General features: G+C 67.3%; 1 protein-coding gene across 1 annotated transcript; it reads right to left on the bottom strand.

Moving 5' to 3' along the window:
• Nucleotides 1-1,621: 1,621 nt before the first annotated feature.
• Nucleotides 1,622-17,041, bottom strand: RBBP8NL (RBBP8 N-terminal like). Its single transcript, XM_072735417.1, has 14 exons — nucleotides 16,947-17,041; nucleotides 10,998-11,143; nucleotides 9,962-10,004; nucleotides 9,312-9,407; nucleotides 8,535-8,647; nucleotides 7,953-8,025; nucleotides 7,422-7,552; nucleotides 7,193-7,275; nucleotides 6,780-6,946; nucleotides 5,654-6,368; nucleotides 5,260-5,386; nucleotides 4,722-4,792; nucleotides 4,504-4,625; nucleotides 1,622-2,968 (listed from the first exon to the last, which is right to left on the bottom strand). Exons 2-14 carry the CDS (start codon nucleotides 11,056-11,058, stop codon nucleotides 2,884-2,886), a joined length of 1,887 nt encoding a protein of 628 aa, XP_072591518.1. The 5' UTR covers nucleotides 11,059-11,143; nucleotides 16,947-17,041; the 3' UTR covers nucleotides 1,622-2,883.
• Between the last annotated feature and the right edge of the window lie 1,332 nt (nucleotides 17,042-18,373).

The following is an 18,373-nucleotide window of genomic DNA, read 5'->3' as shown; positions in this document are numbered from 1 at the left end:
CCTTTAGGCTCCAGCGCACGTCTCCCGTGGGGTGCGCGTCCGTGCTCGACCTGGGGTGGGGGTGCGGGGAGCTGAAGCCTTGCCCCCTTCCCGCGGGGGGGGGCATTCAGCTTGCGAAGGGCCTTCCCCCCAGGAGCCCCAAAGCTCGAAGGGCGGACGGTGCCACTCGGCTTCCCTTCCCAATTGAAGAAGACACCTGCCAGGAATGGCAGACGGGGGTGGGGGCGGGGGTGGGGGCAGCGCCGGGCCTTCAACCCCGGGCGGTCTTGCACTCCCACGGCAGCAGGGTGACCCTGAGCCCTCCAGGTGCCTAGGCCTCATTTTCCTCTTCTGTATGCAGGTGGTGCTGACTTCAGAGCAGGTGCCTCCATGCTCAGGTGCTGCCTCCTGGAGCCCCCAGGAGCCCACCCGTGTCTGCGGGGACAGGGTTGTGCCCCACCTCTACACCACCCTTCTGCTCTGTCCACCTTTCTGCCTGGGACAGTGACTTCAGGGTGTTGTGAGGATCAAGGGGCCCCCCCAGCACTGGGTCAGCTGTGCGGCTGCAGGGCTGGGCACTTGCCGGTGGGTTGGTCGCCACAGCTCAGAGCGTGCCTCTGTGGGCAGCTTACCCAGCGCGCAGTGGTCAGTGGTCAGTGGAGAGGGTGGGGGCGGGACAGACCCCCTGAGACAGTTTCCTGTCTGTCCGTCCTGCATGACCTTTTCAGACCTTTTCAGACCTTTTCAGGGCCTTTTCAGACCCCCCCCAACAGTGGCCGTGTCCCCTCCTACTGATCTTCATTTGCCACCACGGGTAGGCTCACCCAGTGTCCAGCCTGTCCTTGTTCCTCTTCCCTCTGCCCTTCCAAGTTGGTCGTCAAAGCCTCTCCCATGCCTGGCAGAGGGGCTTGACCGAGTGCTGATGGGGACTGAACACGTGCCGCCAGGTGCTCAGGGGCAGGAGAACTGCTCTCTGAAGGCCCGCAGTGGGGAGTCCCTTTGCCCACAGGTGGTGCCCTGTGCCACTGCTGCCTGCCGATGCCCGGGAATAGGGTGACTAAGAGCCTCCTCTGCCACCTGCCAGCCGGGTGACCTGGGGTGAGTCACTTACGCTCCCAGAGCTTCAGCTTCTCTGTCTGTCAAGTGGGGGTGCTAAATGTGTGCCTCATGGGGCTCCTGTAAGGGAGGAGCAGGACCAGGGCTGTAAAGGTCTGCGCCCAGCCTGGCACAGAGTGGGCCCTCAGTGCTGGCCAGCTGGTGCTAGTGGGGGACCCTGGCAGGTGGGCAGCTGACAAACTGGTAGCTCACAATTAAGCTGACGTCGAATGAGGAAGAGAGGAAGGGGACAGTGGAGGGACAGAGTGATGGGCGCGTGTTATCTGTGGCTTCTCAGCTCCACACCTGTGCGTGTCTGCAGCAGGTAGCAGAGCTGAGCCCTGGGCCATGTCCCCTTTGCCAGATGGCACTGAGTGAAGTTTTGAGGGCGTCGGAGGGACCCCGGGAGGAACGTGGTCTTCTTGCCGGGTCTGTTGTGCCCTCTCCCTGGGCTCCCACCCCATGTGGCTTCTCCACCACCTGGGGTACACCTGAGCCAACCTGAGCCTGCAAGTCACATGTGAATGGAGCACACAGCTTTTTATTCAATTTCAGAAAAAACAAAGCAACTTTTTTCAACTGGAGGTTCCACACACTCACACACAAACGTGCACATACACACCTGCACATTCCCTCTTGGAAACTTAGTCCCTCTGGCCTTTGGGCCAGCAGGCAGGCTGGCCGCAGCGAGCAGGGGGACGTGGGGCTCTCGTTGTCAGGTCTGCACCCCCAGTTTGCCCCAGGCCTCGCCCAGTGCAGTCATTGCCCACCATCCTGCCTTTGCCTTGCAACGGGCAGTTCTCGATTTCCCAAACTTCATGCACAGGCCTGCCGCCAAGGCCCTGATTCAGGGGGTCTGGGATGGGGCTCGGGAACCTGGGTAAGGTTCTCTACAGAAGTGCTCCGAGACATACCCTCCTAAAGTGACAATGGTCAAGGGAGCAGGGTATCCCTGAGCGCGAAGGGTGCAATCCTGGCCGAGCCGCCCCGAGGCCCTGCAGGTGGCTGAGCGGTCAGTGGCAGACGTGGGGCCTGGACCTCAGGAGTAGCCAGTGAGGAGGGGGCTCTGTGCCTGTTCTGTTCCCTGCAGCCCTCCCCACAGGCTGCCCTGGTCGCTGTACCCCTCGGCAAACGGGGCTGGTTTTGTTCAGGCCTGGGTGCATTCCACAGCCTCTCGAACCACCTGTGGAGGCAGGTGGAGACGCAGGTGACCCCTGACTCTGCCAGCCGCACAGGCCCTCTTTGACACCTTTGTTCCTGGGTACGCTCTCTGCTGGGGTGCCCGACACCCTCACGGCCCAGCGTGTTTGCAGGACTCCACGAGGGGGCGCCTGAGACCACCACTCACGCTCCCGCAGGGAAGGGGTGGCCGGGCAGCAGGGGCCTGGGAGTCGGGGTGCCAGTGGAGTCTGGGATGGTGAGAGGTGGGGGCGCTGCCCAGGAAGGGTTGCCTATGAGCGGTAGGGGTGGGGGCTGGGCTGGAGCCTGCGGGCCCCCTGCCTCCCCGAACTCTGCTTCCCCCAAGGCAACAGATGTTAGGGTGAGGGTGGAGCAGCAGGACCAGCTGGTCATTTCTGAGACGGGCGGAGATGGAGGGTTCAATGACCAGCCAGAGACCCGCCTCGGCCTTCCCAGCCCCTGTGGACACGGGCCAGCACCCTGTTGCCTCCTGCCCTGTGCTGGGCTGTCTGCTGGGCTGCTGGGCTGGGGGTCAGGCGGGGAGCCGTGGCTGGGCAGGCTGTGGTGCCCCTGGAAGCAGCCTGCTAGGTCTCCTCCCAGCTGCTGTCGCTGGGTGAGGGGCTGCTGTCCTCAGGGTCCCTTGGGCTCCCGGAGCCCTCGTGTGCTGTCAGGGGCTCCGCTGGGCTCCTTCTTCCTGGTGGCGGCTTCTTGGAGGCTGTGGAGAGAGGGCCAAGGTTAGCCGGGGCACAGCAGTGGCCGGCATTGCTGCCTCACAGCGATGCTGGCTCCTTCCCACTCCTTCCCGGGGCCTCAGGACAGTATTTGGGGCAGGGGAGCTGAGCCCACCCTCGCAGAGCCGACTTGTTCCTGGAAGCAACAGACACCCGGGCAGAGCTGGTCTGATTGGAGGGTGAGTGTGGGCGTCTGGTGGAAGGGTGGGCTCTCTGCAGGTGTGCGACCCCGAAGACCGTCTGGCCCCAGTGTCTGGGTGCCTCGCTGAAGGTCCAGGACCTTCTGGGGAAATGCTCTTAGGATGCCCAAGGCGCTGCTGGGGTGCCTCCATGGGCCTGGGTACAGGGGAGGGCTGTCTGTCCTCGGGACCCTCGCAGGCAGGTCCTGCCGGGATGCCGGGCCTAGGCCCGTGTCTGATGCAGAACGGGCTCCAGTTCTGGGTTGGACGAGTCAGGTTGGAATCCTGACCCCACGTGCCAACTCTGTGACCTTGGGCAGGTCATCTTACTTCTCTGAGGGCTGGTTTTCCCACCTCGGAAACCGTGACGACCCATCACTGGGCAGGGTGGTGAGGCCTAAAGGCAGTGGTTTCCGTGGGCCACCCTGAACCTCTGCCTGGGCGCTGCCCTTGGCGCGGGGTGCCAGCCACAAGCTGGGGCAGCGCCCTGGTCTCACCGCCCAGCAGTGCGTGTTTGTGGGGTTGGGGCCTGCTTGGCGGCCCCTGTCTTCGCCCGGCGGGGAGGACCGGGGACGGGTACGGCTTGGGTCCGAGCGGAGGGTGGGGTGGATACCCAAGCACCCCTATGAGTCGTGGCCACCAGGACAGTTTCCCAACGTGCCCCGCAGAAGTGCCTCGGAACGGGGCAGGTGCGCCGGCCTCCTCCACCGCCGGCCCTGGCAGACACAGGCCGCTGTCACCTTCGCGGCAACGATGGCATACTGTGGTGGCCACAGCCCAGCCTGCCATTGCGGGCCTGCTTGCACACACCCCGGGCGGCGTGCCCGCGAGCTGGGTGTTCACGGGCGCCTGGCGGCCACAGCAGGAAACAAGAGGGTGTCTGGGCGCCGACGCAAACACTGGAGCAGCCCCGTCCTCAGCACACTGCACACCCAGAGGCCTGCGCCCTCCCCGCGGCTCCTCTTTGAGGGCAGAGGGTCCCAGAGGCCCCCCCACGAGCCACCCACCTGGGGCCTGCTTGTGGCCAGGAGACCCCTGCCCTGATGCCCTGATGCCAGATGCTGCGAACAACTGTCCTCAGCCTCTTCCCGCTGAAATCTCGCCACAGCCCGGTGCCGCCCACCTCGGGGGGGGGTTGGGAACAGGCCCCCACTGACGGGCTGGGCTGCGCAGTGGCCTGAAGAGAGCCCGGGTTCCCGCTGTCCTGACCTGGGTCCCTCCCCCAGGGGGCCTGTGCCAGGAGCCGTTCCAGGGTGGTCTCCGGTTCTAAACAGCCAGCAAGGTGGGGTGGGGACCCTGTGCTTCGGCCGCCCCCCGCCCCCCGCAGCCCGGCCTCCTACCTTCGCACCGAGGGCCGCTTCCTCTTCCGTGCCAGGCTGGGCCTGCGCTCCGTGGTGCAGGAGCACCTGGGCCCCTCCTCTGCAGGGCTCGGCTGGGCCCCCACCTCAGAGCTCAGGCCTACCTGCGGGGTCGGGGGTGTGGTCAGGACAAGGACCTTCCCCCGAGCCTGGGGCAGCCCTGGCTCTGTGGCTCCACTGCGGTGTGGCCGGGGACCCACCTCATCGTCCGAGGGGTCCGAGGTGTCCAGCTCGTCTGGCTCTAGCCCTTGCACTTGGGCCTTGCTGAGCTCTGCAGGGTGCAGGGTGCAGGGTGTGGGTCAGGCCGGGTGGGAGGCCCTGGAGTCTAGCAGAAGCATAGACCTTTCCAGCAGGCCAGACTAGGAGTGACGACTGAAGGAAGCTGAGGCACAGAGGGACTGGGTGACCCATCAACGTCTCCTGTATGCTCGGCAGTGACCCCATCAGCCGGGCTGTCCCCAGCTTGGTTGCCCCGTGACAGAGAGCTCACTACTTGCCCTGAAGCCCTAATTGTGAGGATGCTCTTCCCTTCACTATCTGTGGGCAGAGGAGTGCCCGCCCTGAGCCCCCCCATCTCTTTTCTGGGTCCACAGCTGGGGTCCAAGCCCTAGACCCAAGGTTTGGCTGGACAGGCCCAGGGGACTGAGCTGGGCCCTAGGACAGGCCCCCCTGAGCTGATGCTGACCCCTGCCCCTCCCTTCCCACTACGGTCTCGAGCCCCCAGGTACTCAGCCTTACCTGGGTGGCCATCAGCTTCGGGCCTGTGTGGGTGGGGGTCAGGTTTTGGCCTCCCTCTCGCCTCAGCTCCCGTCCCACTTGGAGAGGCCAAGGTGTGCTGGGGCCCCGGAAGAGGTTGGGAGGGATCCTGGGGGAGAAGCGAGTAAGTGGCTTGAATTCACTTGAGGCCACTGCCCTGCCCCCAGCCCCGACTGGGAAGGGCCTGCGGCCTGAGACTCGCTGCGCCCGGGGCTGCAGCCGGAGGGTTAGCCCTCTCCCCTCTAGTGTGAATCAGGCCAGGCTTCCCCACGGGGGACCAGCCCGCCGGAACAGAGGGAAGAACACAGCTTGGGCCCGGCGGGATGCTGGCCTGGGCTGGCGGCATGTGGGGGCCGAGAGGAGGGTGGGCCCTTACCTCGGGAGTGGTGGGCTCCTCTGGCTCTGGAGCTCTCGCTCCCTTGGTGCCATTGCTGAGTCCCCAGGGTCCAGGCTGGGCAGGTGGCTCCACTCCCTGAGGTGGCTCCGGGCCGGGAGTGTGGGCAGTTGGGGGGCTGAGTGACCCTGGCCGGTCGGGAGGCTTGGGGGCATCCCGGCCCCGGCCCCGCTCTGAGAGGTCCAGGGGCTTGTCTGGGACATAGTCTCGTGTGGCTGTGGCTTCCTCTCCCCTGGGGCTGCCTGGGCCCGCGGGCTGCACGTGCCCCCCTCCGGACGGGGCTGCCCCGGCTGCCTCGCCCTGGGGGCCTTCTGAGTCAGAGCTGACTGGTGGGGAGGGCGGGGTCCCCCCTGGCGTGGGCGGGCCCCTCAGCCTGGCACTGCCCACCCGCCCCTGTGCCCGCAGCTGCTGGGCCAGGAGCAGGTGCAGGGCCCCTTCCAGCCGAGGGTCTCGCATGTCCACCAGGGCGCCCGGCAGCCCCAGCAGGCCCACGGGCTCCTCCCAGGCCTCCTCCTCCCCAGCCTTCAGGCCCTGGGGCCGGGGGCCGCTGGGGGCCGTGGCAGGGACTTGGGGGCTGCGGTGAGGGCTCTGAAGGTGCAGAGACAGGTGGCGGTTCAGGAGGCAGAGGCGGTCAGCCTGGAGGGAGCGCTTCAGGGACTCATAGGCCGTGACGGGGGGCCGGGAGGCCCGCAGGAAGCTGCAGGATGAGAAGCCCAACTGCTGCGGCCCCGGGGTTAGTCCCCATCTCACGGGGGAGGGCCTGAGGCCCACAGGCCAGCTGCCCCAGTCACAAGGCAGGTCGTGGAGAGGGGTAGGCCCACGTGGACGGTCATGGAGAGGCCAGAGGTGACCCGGGGCCTGGGGCTCTGAGCAGGGACCCGCCCACGGAGATCTTTCTGCCGGGCCCAGCCCACCTGCTTACGATGCTCTCAGATCCTGAGAACAGTCTCAGATCACTTCCGAGGGGGCTCCTGGGACCCAGTCCCCATCCACTGCTCCCACACCCCCCTACCCCTGTGCTGACCACCTCCCAAAAGGTGGGACTGGATTTGGAGACCAGGTGCTCCGCGGGGGCTGCTCTGGGCGGTGGCAGTGGGCAGGGCCTCACCTGTCCAGGGGGAGGCTGTGCTCGTAGGGTGGGCTGGGGGGGCTGCTCCTGGCGAGTGGCAGGGGGGGTGTCCCATTGGTTGAGGCCCGGTCGGCAGGGCAGGCCTGGGAGCCCGGCCGCACCACTGCGATGGTCCCGTGCAGCTGGTTGGAGATTCTCTGGGGGCTCTGCGCCAGGTGGAGGGGTCAGCCTGGGCGGGGCCGGCTACAGCCCTGTGTCCTCGTCCCCGTGCGACTCCGGCCAGGTGACCCACCCTCTCTGAGCCGCGCCTCCACCCAGCGGTCCCTGCCCGGCACAGGGCACAGGCACCTGCTGCGTGGAGCTGGCCTGCAGTGCCTGGCACAGACCAGGGTGCCAGCTGCCAGCCTCCTGCCTGGGGCAGAAAGGGGTGGGCCTGGGGAGTCTGTCCTCACCATGTCTGGGGCCCGTGTCTCAGGCAGGTTGGCACTCGGGGAGATTTTGGCCACTGGAGATGTCCTGTAGCCCGCAGACTTTTCTGTGGGAGGAAAAGCAGTGGGCAGGGCAGAATGGGAGGCCCGCAGAGGGTGGGCGGCTCGCCCCCAGCCAGGGGGCTCCACAGTCCTGCAGGCCCAGCTTTCTGCTCTCTCGTCCTCAGAGCACCTTCTCTCCGGGGACTCGCACCTGCATGGTCGTCCTCGGCCTCCTCATGGCCTCCCAGCGTCTTCTCCGGGACGGCCTTCCGAGGGCCCGGGGAGGGGAGCAGTCGGGGTGAGGGGGGGTCTGAGGCGCCCTCCCTGTACTGGGGCTTGAGCCTGACCCAGAGGGGAAGCAAAGACAGGGAGAGTGAGCAAGGGCGGTGCCCCCAGAGACAATCAGTCCCCTGGGGCCAAGCCACCCTGCGGGACACTCAGGTGGCCAGGAAGGAGCCCTCTCTGGACGTTGCCCGGGACTCCACCATCAGTGGCTCATGCCACAGGGCTGGCTTCTCTCAAATACGTGATCCCAGGGAGTGGCAGGTGTCAGCTGCTGCGGGGCTGGGGGCCCCAGCTTGGTTCCTAGGGTGTCCCCTGGGTCTCCTGTCTGTTAGACTGCAAGAGGGTGGCAGCGTGTGCTGCGGTGACAGTGCTGGGCTGATGGCCACGGTTCTGCACCCCGTGGCGGGGCCTGCGGGGCTTGGGCCTTGGGGACCGAGAGGTTCCCTTCCCTGCTCACCGTGGGCCCCGGAGCCGCTTCATCTCCTCCTTCAGTGTCTCATTTTCCCCCTGCAGCCGGTTCAACTCGTTGGCTGCAAAAGGCACTGATTAGTGAAAGGCTGGGGGTGGGGGCGGCTGGGCTGGGGCAGGAAGTCCCCTCTGCGACCCGCGACCCGTGACCTGCCCGGCTGTGACCCAGCGCTCGGCCTGGGGCTTGCTGGGGGTTGCTGCACGACCCGATGGGTGATGCTATGGAGCGGGGTGCGCCAGCCTTGGGAACCCTCGCACCCCCCAGTACCGAGCTGGTCTCTGGGGCGGCCCCCTAGGGCTCTGGGGCTCGGGCTCCTCATTGGCCAGTAGGACCTCCGGACTCTGTGGGACTGTCCTCCTTACAGGGAGGTGGGGTGGAGGTCCTGAGGGCCGGGGCACCCCCAGCCCAGGTGGCTGACCGCTGAGGGACACGCGTGGCCCAGCGGGGACCTTGTACTATTGTCTGTTTCCCTGAGACCCCATGTCAGGCTGAGCTGGTCCTGGTTGGGGGGGTCATTGGACCCCCACCGAGGGGACACGGAGGTGCAAGGTGACAGGGGGCAGGGCTCACTGAGGATGAAGACGTGCTGCAGGTTCTGGAGGAGATTGTTCTCGAACTCCTGCTGCTTCTTCCTGGCCAGCTCCTGGGTGACCATGCAGCGGTCACAGAGGCCAGCCCGAAGCCTGCCGTGGGGAGGGGCGAGAGGCCGCTCTGAGGAGGGAGACTGAGGCCCGCTGCCAAGATGTGCCCCTGCCATTCCCGAGCTGGGGCAGCCCCCCCACCCCTACCCTGCCAGCTAAGCCCTCCGGTTCTGCGGACTTTGGGAAGGAGCCTCCCAAGTGCAGCTCCCGCAAGGCTCTGAGGGTCCCGCGGGGCGGGGGAGGGTGGAGACGCCCTTCCCACCTGCAGCCCCCCTCACCTCCCCATTCACCCCCCTCCCCCATAGCCCCTCCCCTCCCTGCTCCCCTCCCCCGCAGCCCCTACCCTCCCCACAGCCCCCTTCCCTCCTCACAGCCCCTCTCCCTCCCCTCCCCACAGCCCCTCCCCTCCTCTGCAGCCCCCTTCCCTCCCCTGCAGCCCCTCCCCCTCCCCACAGCCCCTCCCCACAGCCCCTCCCCTCCCTCGCAGCCCCTCCCCTCCCCTGCAGCCCCCTCCCCTCCCCTGCAGCCCCTCTCCCCTCCCCACAGCCCCTCCCCTCCCTCACAGCCCCTCCCCTCCCCTGCAGCCCCCTTCCCTCCCCTGCAGCCCCTCTCTCCTCCCCGCAGCCCCTCCCCTCCCTCGCAGCCCCTCTCCCTTCCCCCAGGCCCTCCCCCTCCCTGCAGCCCCTCCCCATCCACCCCAGCGCACCTGTTCTCCAGCACCCGCACGTTCTCCTTCAGCGCCTTCTGCTGCTCCCGGAGCTGGTGGTTCTTGGCGCACAGCTCCTCCACCCTCTGGGCGTCACTGCGGGGGGAGCCCAGGTGGGGGTTCTGCTCTGCCCGGAGCCCCACGCTGCCCCCCCATGCTGGCCTTGCCTGCCTGGGGAGGTCCCCGCCGGGGTCCTGCTGGGCGCAGCCCCCCCCCCTCCTTGCCAGGGCCTCCCTTAAGCCCAGATGCGAGCGTTCGAGGCCGCCTCGGTGACCGACCGGCCGGGTCCACATGCCACTCAGTGCAGCAGGACTGCAGCCCCATAGGTGACATGGGGATGTGAGGAGCCTGCCCCCCAGGCCTTAGGGGCCCCCAAGGAGTGCTCCTACTGGTACCCCAGCTGCCCCAAGCGGATGCGGCTTGCCCACCCCCTGGAGGGTCCCCGTTCACTCAGGGGCCTGGAGGTTCCAGTCCTGGCTCACCAGCTCCTGGAGGCAAGGAAGGCCTTGGACCAGACTCACCCCCACCCCCCATGCCGAGCCTCAGTTTCCCCTTCTGCATCCCTGGATGATGGCAGGCTTAGTGCCCTGCGCTGTGGCCACTGTCTTTCTCATTGGTTTCGCTCTGGGCCAGGGTCTGTCCCTACTCACCGGCATCTCTCTGAGTTCAGCTCCAGAAGCTTGTTCTGCAGACCTGGAGGAGCAAGGAAAGGGGTGGGGGTCAGGCCGGGTCACGCTGCAGAGCCCGGGGCACCGCCTGTCCCTGGCTGTCAGGCAGGGCCCTCCGTGGACCCCCTCACTGACTCCCCGAGGCCGCCCACCTGGTGGGCTCCCAGTCTGCACCAGCGGGCAGCTTCCACCCCCTCGGGGTCTCTGGCTCTGGTGCCTGCCTGGAGGTTGGGAGGGCCCCTGATGCTGGGAGTGACCGGCCACCTGGCCAAGTCCTGGCGTGTTTTTAGCGGGGGGCACAGCCAGTGTGGAAATAAAACAGGTCCTTTGAGGAAACCCCAGCAGGAGGTTGCCTCTGCCACCTACTTGTAGTCTGACCGCGGTCGGCCAGCCCACACAGCCCCCCTGCGTGTCCGGGTTGCTGGGGAAGAGATCAGGCCTTTAGGCCCTCAGGCAGGGTGTCCGTGCTGTGGAAAGGTCCTGGGAGGGTCTGGCCGGCCCTAGAGTGGGGGTGTGGGATGGCTCCAGCCCTGTGCTCAAGGGGGTGGAATGGACAGGTGTGTGGGCTGGGGTTCTGGAGGGAAGCAGAGGGATTCAGCCCCAAACCCTGGTATGTTCTGGACGGGCCTGGGAGCCATGAGCTCCCACTCCTAGAGGTGGGCGAGCTTCTGCAGGCTGCCAAGCACCCCCTGCCCCGCCCTGGCGAGGGGCCCATCTCCACCAAAGCTTTGGGCCCTCTGCTGGAGGCTTGGCTCTTCATTTCTGCTCTGCTGTCAGCTGACCCTGGGGGAGAAGACCTCCAGGGCGCGCTCAGGGATGCGCCCCGAGGCTGGGCGCCTGCCTACATGGCCACTGTGGGCTCCGGGTTAGGACTCCCTGTCGGGGCCTAGAAGGCAGGGTCCCCAGGCCTGGCAAGAATGGGAGCACGTTGACCTGGCCCAGGTGAGGGCTGTGGACACCTGCCCCCACTCACCCCCACTCACCCCCAGGCTGCCCCACCCGCCCGCATGGCACTCACCCCGGACCTCGTTCTCGTGGACGTCCTTCAGTCTGTTCAGTGACTCCGTGAAGCTCTCCATGGCTCCCAACGGCTCGGGGCCAGACCCCTCTGTGCTCAGGGTAGAGCGATGGCTCCTCGGCCTCTACCGCCCCTGTGTTCCCAGCCTGCAGAGGACGAAGTGGGGAGACGTCCTGTTGGCTTGGGAGGAGTCTGTGGGCTCTAGGGCCCCGTGTGGGCACATATGTAGACACAGATCCACAGACACACACACAGACACCTCATCTGCCCAAGGAAGTGGGTCCCGTTTGAGAGGCTGCAGGGTTCCACGGAGGGGACAGGAGTCCCTCTGCAGAGGAGCCACAGACCGCTGACCCCATCCCCCTCCTCCCCACACGTCCTCAGGAGCACCTAGCTGGGTCGCTGCCCAAGACCAGAATTTGGGGGCCTGCAAGCCAAGGGCCTGGGCACCCTTGCCCTCACCGCCTTCCAGGTCTTTCTGAGACCCTGCCAGCCTGGAGAGGTCTCTGGCAGGCAGGCCATTGGGAGGAGTGAACTCACAGGGCTGTGGGTCCCCCCTGCCCCGCCCCCCTCCCCTGCCACTGCCCCTGTGGCCACAGAATGGCCCCAGGCCTGGGAGGCTGGGCCCCGGGTCTGGGCACCCCTGACATGCTCTGTTAACCTGAGCTGGTTGCAACACGCAGAGCCCTTCTGGGAAAGTCTTCCAGCTCCCGCGAGAGGAGGGGGCACTGCCAGTCGCTGGGGCAGGCGCAGGCCACCACGCCCAGGCCTCTGCGCCGAGCTGCCGTTCACTCAGGCTGCGCGCCGTGTGGGCCGGGTGGTGCGCCGGGGGCCCGTGTCCTGCCGTGTGTGGTCTGAGTGTGGACATGTGCGTGTGGACCCGCGTGCTCTGTGTGGTGCGTGTATTAGGGGGGCTGAGACCCCAGCGCCCCTTCTCCCGCGTTCTCCTCGGGTCTGCATAACTGTGGCTGTTCAGGTGGACACTGGGCTGCGTTCAGCAACCCCTCCATCCCCACCGCAGGGCTCCTGTCTGCATGTCACCACCAGGCCGGGGGAGGTGGCCCTTCTGGTCCTCCGCCAAGGAGCCCTGGGGTCTGCTGGGCCCTGCCACCAGGCAGCTGAGCGCCTGGCCCTCCCGGCCCCTCTGCTGGCATCCCGCACTGACCTGTCAGCAGCACCCGTTGGCTGGCCTCCCACATCCACCCAGGCCTCACCTTCCGCTCCCTGGCCACGCCCGCCAGAGCCCAGGCCACCCCTTTGCGAGGACACACTCTCCACCCAGCAGAGTGCAGGCCCCTGACGGCCTCTGCTCAGAGCAGCCCGTGGCCCCATCACTCCAGGCTGGCGCGGCTCCTCGCTGCGGCTGCTCAAGGGAACCCCGTCTCATTTGAATTTCAGTTTGCACAGAAGACACGTGCACGACCGAGTGTTTGCAGCAGCACCCTGAGGAACGGCCCCGAACGGGGAACCCCTGCGCACCCCTGCTGATGGCCTCTGCCGGGAGGAGGGACCGCTCCCCACTCCCGGGTGCCAGCACGCTGCGATACCGCGCCACGGGAGCCACACCTGGAAGTCGGCCGGACCTGGGGTTCAGGCTCACGTGCCGCAGAAGAGGCCTGATGCTCTGGGTTCTCGGGAGCTGGGGTGGTGGCCTGGGGGAGCGGGCCTCGGGCTGGGGGCGCCCCCAACTGCAGAGAGTAGACCCCGAGGCCCCAGGAGAAGCGACGGGTCGGGGCCAGCCCGGGGAAAGTGGACCGTGGGGTCTGGCTCTCAGCGGGCTCTGTGGACCTGAAGTTAAGCGCCACAGCACCGGAAGCCTCTGCCGGAGGACAGAGTGAGGTCCGTGTCCTGCGGGGGCCGTGGGAGCCAGCTGAGCGGGGCCGGCTGGGGTGTGGTGGGAAGGTGGGGCTCCTTAACTCGTTCTGAGGACCTGCCTGGGCTCCAGGCCACTCCCAAGTGATGGCCAGGGGCATGGGGGTGGCTGCTGGGTGGCTGTGTGCCGAGTGGTGAGGACTCAGGAGGGTCCCTCGCCCTGAGGCTGGGAGCCGCCACTCACCCGACGAGGGACATCCTTGCAGGTTGGGAGACCAGACCCTAAATCTTGGGGTTGGGAGACCAAGGTTCGAGTTGGTGTAAGTGATAATCCCCGCCGCATTCCCAAGCTTCCTTTACAGCCTGTCTGGCCCCCCCAGGCTGTGAGGAGCCCCCTCTCCAAATGGGGGAACCGAGGCCCAAAGAGGCAGTGTCATGTTCCCCAGCCACCCAGTGGGAAGTGGGAGCTGGGGCTTGACCTCACTCTGGGCTCTGCGGATGCCGTGCCCCTGCCCCGCAGACCAGGGACTAGCTCCCCAGGGCCCCGCAGCGCTGGCCACAGAGATTTTTATCTCGCAGCAGGCCCCTGTAGGTTCAGGCTGGGGCAGGCGGGGCGGGGAGGGCCGCGCAGGGGCTGAGCTGCAGCGCTGGAAATTCCACCCAGACCCGCCAGACAGGCAGCTCTCCCCCTGCCCGGACAGGAGCCGCCCTAGGGAGCCGACGGTGCCTGTAGGTCTGGGAGAGGCCCATGCGGGCTCTGGTGCTAGGCCGGCCTGCCCCCAGGCTCCTTCTGGCCCCCAACCCCCGCAGGCCAGGCCGCACCTGGCTGCCACTCTCAGGGTTTCTGAAGGACACGAGGAGACACTCTCCTGCATGCCGGGCAGGGGGCAGCAGGGACACGGGGCAGGGTGTGCTGGTGCCTGGAAGCAGAGCCAGAAGGGGTGCATCATGCTGACAGCCTCTCCTCTCATCTCCTGGGAGGCCCAGGGCCAACCAGCCCACGGGTCATGGTGCCATGGGGATGTGTGACCTCCCCAGGTGGGCAGGTGACATGAACACTTTGGCCAAGGCCAAGTAGACAGAGTTTGTCTTCCGGGGCAGCACCCCATCTGGGCCTCCACTCTCCGGGAATGTGAGGAGGGTCCAAGGAAGGGGCAGGAGGTGGAGGGAGGTGGCAGTCGGGGGGCGGGGGAGGGGGTGAAGTCCGCAGCCTCCCGTGGTTTTGGGAAGAAGCTGTGGGTAGAAGGAGGTTGTGGTGCCAGGGCTCTGCGGGCCAGGCCTCCCCAGGCTGCTCTGCACCTGCTAGGAGTGCTGACAGCAGCTGTGGGGCCCCAGGGGCTCCAGAAGCCAAGGTCTGCTGGGTCTGGGGGTGTCGCTATGGGGCTTGGGTCAGGGAGAAGCCCGCAGGGGTGAGGAGCTGGGCTGCTATTGCTGGGCCTGTGCAGCCTGTGCACAGGAGGGGGTGTCTGGGCGGCCTCTGGGGTGAGACGCCTGAGCTCTGCTCCTTAGGGCCTCAGACAGGCCCAGGGGTACCCGCCTCCTCCCCTCTGGATGCCCAGATTGGAAGGTCTCTGCTGGGGCTGAGCCCCCGGAAGGAGCAGGTGGGAGGAAGGGCGGGTGGGTCAGCCACACGATGGCCCTGTGCACCTGCCGCCTACACTGGACAGAGGGCTAAAGCTGGGGGTGTCCAAGCCGGCAGCCCTGGCGTCGGTCCCTGTCCTGCCTTTAACCCCGTGTGACCTGGGCACATCGCTTCACCTCTCGGGGCCAGTTTCTCACTGGGGGGTAATGGGACCCCGCCCCACGGCAGGTTGTTTTAAGGCTCCTTTCTATCAAGTGATGCGTGTCCAGGTGACACCTGTGCAGGTGACACGTTCCAGGTGATGGGTGTCCGGGCAATGTGTGCCCAGGTGACAGGTACTCAGCCAAGAACCTGGCAGGCCGGGTGCTCAGCCAAGTGCAGATGGAGGCCCCCGTGTCCACTGGCCGCGGTCCCTCCACGCGCACCCCCTCCCCCGCGGCCCGGGGGCTAACAGTGCTGCTCACAGGGGCGCCTCCTGTCCTGGCCAAGTACAGGGACCGGGGCTACAAAGATCCTTTGCACAAGGAAGGACCCTCCGCCCCCGAGTTTGAGGGCAAGGTCTCGGGCTCCAACAGGCACACACTTGCATCGCAGGGACACTCTGGGTCCACTGAGTCTTGGTGCCTGTGTCCAGGGGCGGGGCCACCGGGCCCCATGCACAGAAGGCCTGCACCGGGCACTACGGGGCGATGCCCACAGCGGTGCGGGTTCCTGCCCTGCTCCTGGGCCAGCCCGTCCCCGGGCTCCTCCAGGGTCTGAGGCTGTGGCGTGGGAGTGGGGCTCCTCACCCCCCAGCCTCCCCTGTACCCCTCGGGTGTGCAGGTCCCGACCTGGCTCCTTCCCTGTGGTCACTCCTGTCTCTCTCCACCCACCCGTGGAACAACAACGACAGAGCAGTAAAGATAGCGGTGGCGGCTGCTCCTGAGGGTCCCCTCTGTGCCAGGCGCTGTGCCAGGCTCCACGTGCCGCAGGGGCGCTGCCGTGGCCCCCAGGCTTCTCTGAGGGAGCTGAGCGCAGAGAGGTTGCCCACGGGCCGTCTGTACCTCAACCCACCCTTTCCCAAGTGACCGTCACTGCGCCCTCCCTGCCTCCTGTCTGGCCCGCAGGGGGTCAGGCGCACAGTCGCCAGGGTCCTCGGTGCGAGCCTTACGGAGCACCTGCTGCAGCCAGGCTTGGCGCCCCGGCCTCCTGCGGGAGCCGACTGGCCCATTCTACAGATTCGGACTGAGCCAGCCTCGAAGTGGACAAGGCGTTCGAGTCTCTCTCCACTCTCGAGGGGCCTCTGTGGTGACGGCAACGCGTCCATGGCAGCTGTGGCCACGTCGCTTGTCTGGCTGTGCCTCAGTGTCCCTGTCCCTGAAGCAGACGGTGGGGGTGGACCCTGAGCCGGGCTCCTGGAGGCCAAGAGTCCGTGCCCCCCGGCCCTGTCAGGACTCCTTGCCCTTGGTGGGTGCTCCGGTGACAACCGGCCGGCTGGTGGTCAGGGGCCAGCCTGGGAGCCCCGGTGCCGGGCACCCACTCGGCATGAAGTAACTATGATAAGCCCATTGCACAGATGAGGAAGCTGAGGCTCGGGGCGACATCACCTTTCCACGGTGGCCAGCTTGCCAGGGGCAGAGCCCAGGCCTGGCGACTCCCAGGTCGGTTCACGTCCAGGGACACGTCGCTGCTGGGGTGGTTTCCAACATCGCCAGACACGCAGACCAGGGACAGGCGTGCATACGCGAACGATGCCCACACACATGCAGGGAGGCACCAGTATCCTAACCGTGTGCTAGCGCCCAGACACACGCACGCCGTGCCCATGGTGCCACCCTCGGCCGCCCCCTGTGCAGGCACACAGCCCTGCACGGGCTCACCGACAGCTGCACACACATGTACACGCAGGCGCACGCGCACACCTGGTGTGGCTCCCACGTGCACACATGCACGGAGGACAAGGCAGGTGCGCGCTTGCTTGGCGGGCTCAGGTAACAGCGGGCCCTGCAACCTGACTCCTTGAGGACGGGCTGGCCCTCTGGGGCTGCACCCTCGCTGGCTTCCACCCTGAGGCCTGGTCAGGGGAGGCTGAGCAGGACCCATGTCCCTGTTTGTCACTGTGTTTCAAGGGACACAAAGTGGGGGGCAGCCGAATACCCCCCGGTGCCCAGCACTGAGCCGGGGGCGACCGGGCCGTGGATGCCCCTCACCTCCACGGCTGCACCCCTCTGCTCTGTGGGGGTCTGGGCAGTGGGCAGGTCCAGGATGGAGGGTCTGGCTACCAGCCCATTCCCGGTGCCCCTGGATCCTCACCAGATGACGACTTCCTGGTGCCGTGGTGTCAGGCCGCCCGGCCTCTGCCCCGACCCTCCGCCCGGGAGTTTCCTTCGCCCGCTCAGCCCCCTGGACGGGGTGCCCCGGGGCAGGTGGCTGCGCCTCTCGTGCCGACCCCCGCCTCCTGCTCGGCGAGCGGAGACTGGGGCTCAGCCTTCGTGGCCAGCACCCCCGGGGGCCCCAGGCACTCCCCCCCACCCCGGTTGTTGGAGCCGCCAGCCGCGGGGTCCCCAGCTACTCACACGGCCCCTCGGTGCGGCGACCTCTGCGACCTCGTGAGCCCAGCGCTCCCCACCTGAGGGAGACAGGAGTGAGCAGTGCGGGAACTTGCACGGGCAACAAGGCACGATTTTGGCCAAACCCGCTTGACAGGTTCTTGGTTCTCTCAGCCAGGAGCAGAAGGGAGGCAGAGACTGCCCGAAGCTGCCCAACGGGTTCTGTCTCCGCGCAGAAAGTGGCAGGACGGGTCGGGGCTGAACCCACACAGACCCGGGATTGTTTCCCCATAGTTACCGTGTGGCCTGTGCCTCTGGCCCCCGCCGGACACCAGGGCCCGCAGGGAGGGGGCGGCGGGGAGGGGGCAGGAGGCCTTGTCGCCGTAGGGCAGGGCTTGCGGGGTCCCCTCTTGCCTGCGTCCCCGCTCAGCATGGGCTGACCTCCCTGACCTCAGTTTCCCCGTCTGTACTGTACGGGGTGGCTGATGAGCTCAGGTGTGTTCCCAGGAGAGCTCAGGAGGCAGAACGCCAGAGCCGAGGGGTCAGGGAAACCCGCACCCAGCCCCGTCTCCTGCCCTCCCAGACGGCGGTGGGCCAGGTCGGGGGTCTCTCTGGGGGTCAGGGCAGGCTGGGGGCGCCCATGTGCCGAGGCGCGGGGGGACAGCGTCTGTTCTCTGTGCTGGGACGCGTGGCCACTGCAGAAACTGGGGGGTCTGGGGGGCTGCGCTGGCCCGTGATGCTGCCCTGCGTGCCCCTGCCCTCATGCTCGCTCGTCCCCCACCCAGCACAGGCCTGTCGCCCCGACCCCAGCTCCCTGCCCTGCACTCTCAGAGCCACGCGGGAGCCTGAGCCTCCCCCAAGGGCACCCGCGTGACTCCAGGGAGAGCTCAGAGCTCAGAGCAGCCCCGGGGCTCCAGGCCAGTGTCCCTGCTGAGGTCCCAGGAGGCACTTCCTGTCGCAGGGGAGGTCCCTAGGGGCTGCCTTGGCTGGGCCTGGAGCCTCGGGGACGCCACCTGCACAAGGCCGGCCTGCTGCCCGCGCCTATCGGAGCCCCGTGTTCGGGGTGTCCGCGTGCTGCCTGCCGTGAGGCATTGGGTGGGGGGGTGGCCCCGCCTCAGGTGCCCGTGTCCATGCTCGTGATCGCGGCTCTAAGGGTTGCCCCCGCGTGGGGGTTTGGAGGCGTTCTTGCATGCGGCTGGGTGCACCGGGCCTGTGTCTGCTCCTTGTGACTTTGCACGTGTGTGCTGGGGCAGGGTGACCCCTGGGGAGGGCAGACACGGGGCAGGGGCAAACCCTCTCCCCCAGCGCCGCTGAGCCTCACACGGGCCAGCGTGTGTCCTGCTCCCCCTGCCCCCGCCCCAGCCAGGTTTGAACCCCGACTCTCCCCTGGAGAGCGCAGCTACCTCGGCCCACGACCAGCCTCTCTGAGCCAGGGCCTCGTCCGCAGAGTGGAA

This window comes from Vulpes vulpes, chromosome 14 (assembly GCF_048418805.1).
Source record: "Vulpes vulpes isolate BD-2025 chromosome 14, VulVul3, whole genome shotgun sequence".
Lineage (NCBI taxonomy): Eukaryota > Metazoa > Chordata > Mammalia > Carnivora > Canidae > Vulpes > Vulpes vulpes.
The sequence above is the reverse complement of the archived record's forward strand: the minus strand, read 5'-3'. Positions and strand labels throughout refer to the sequence as shown.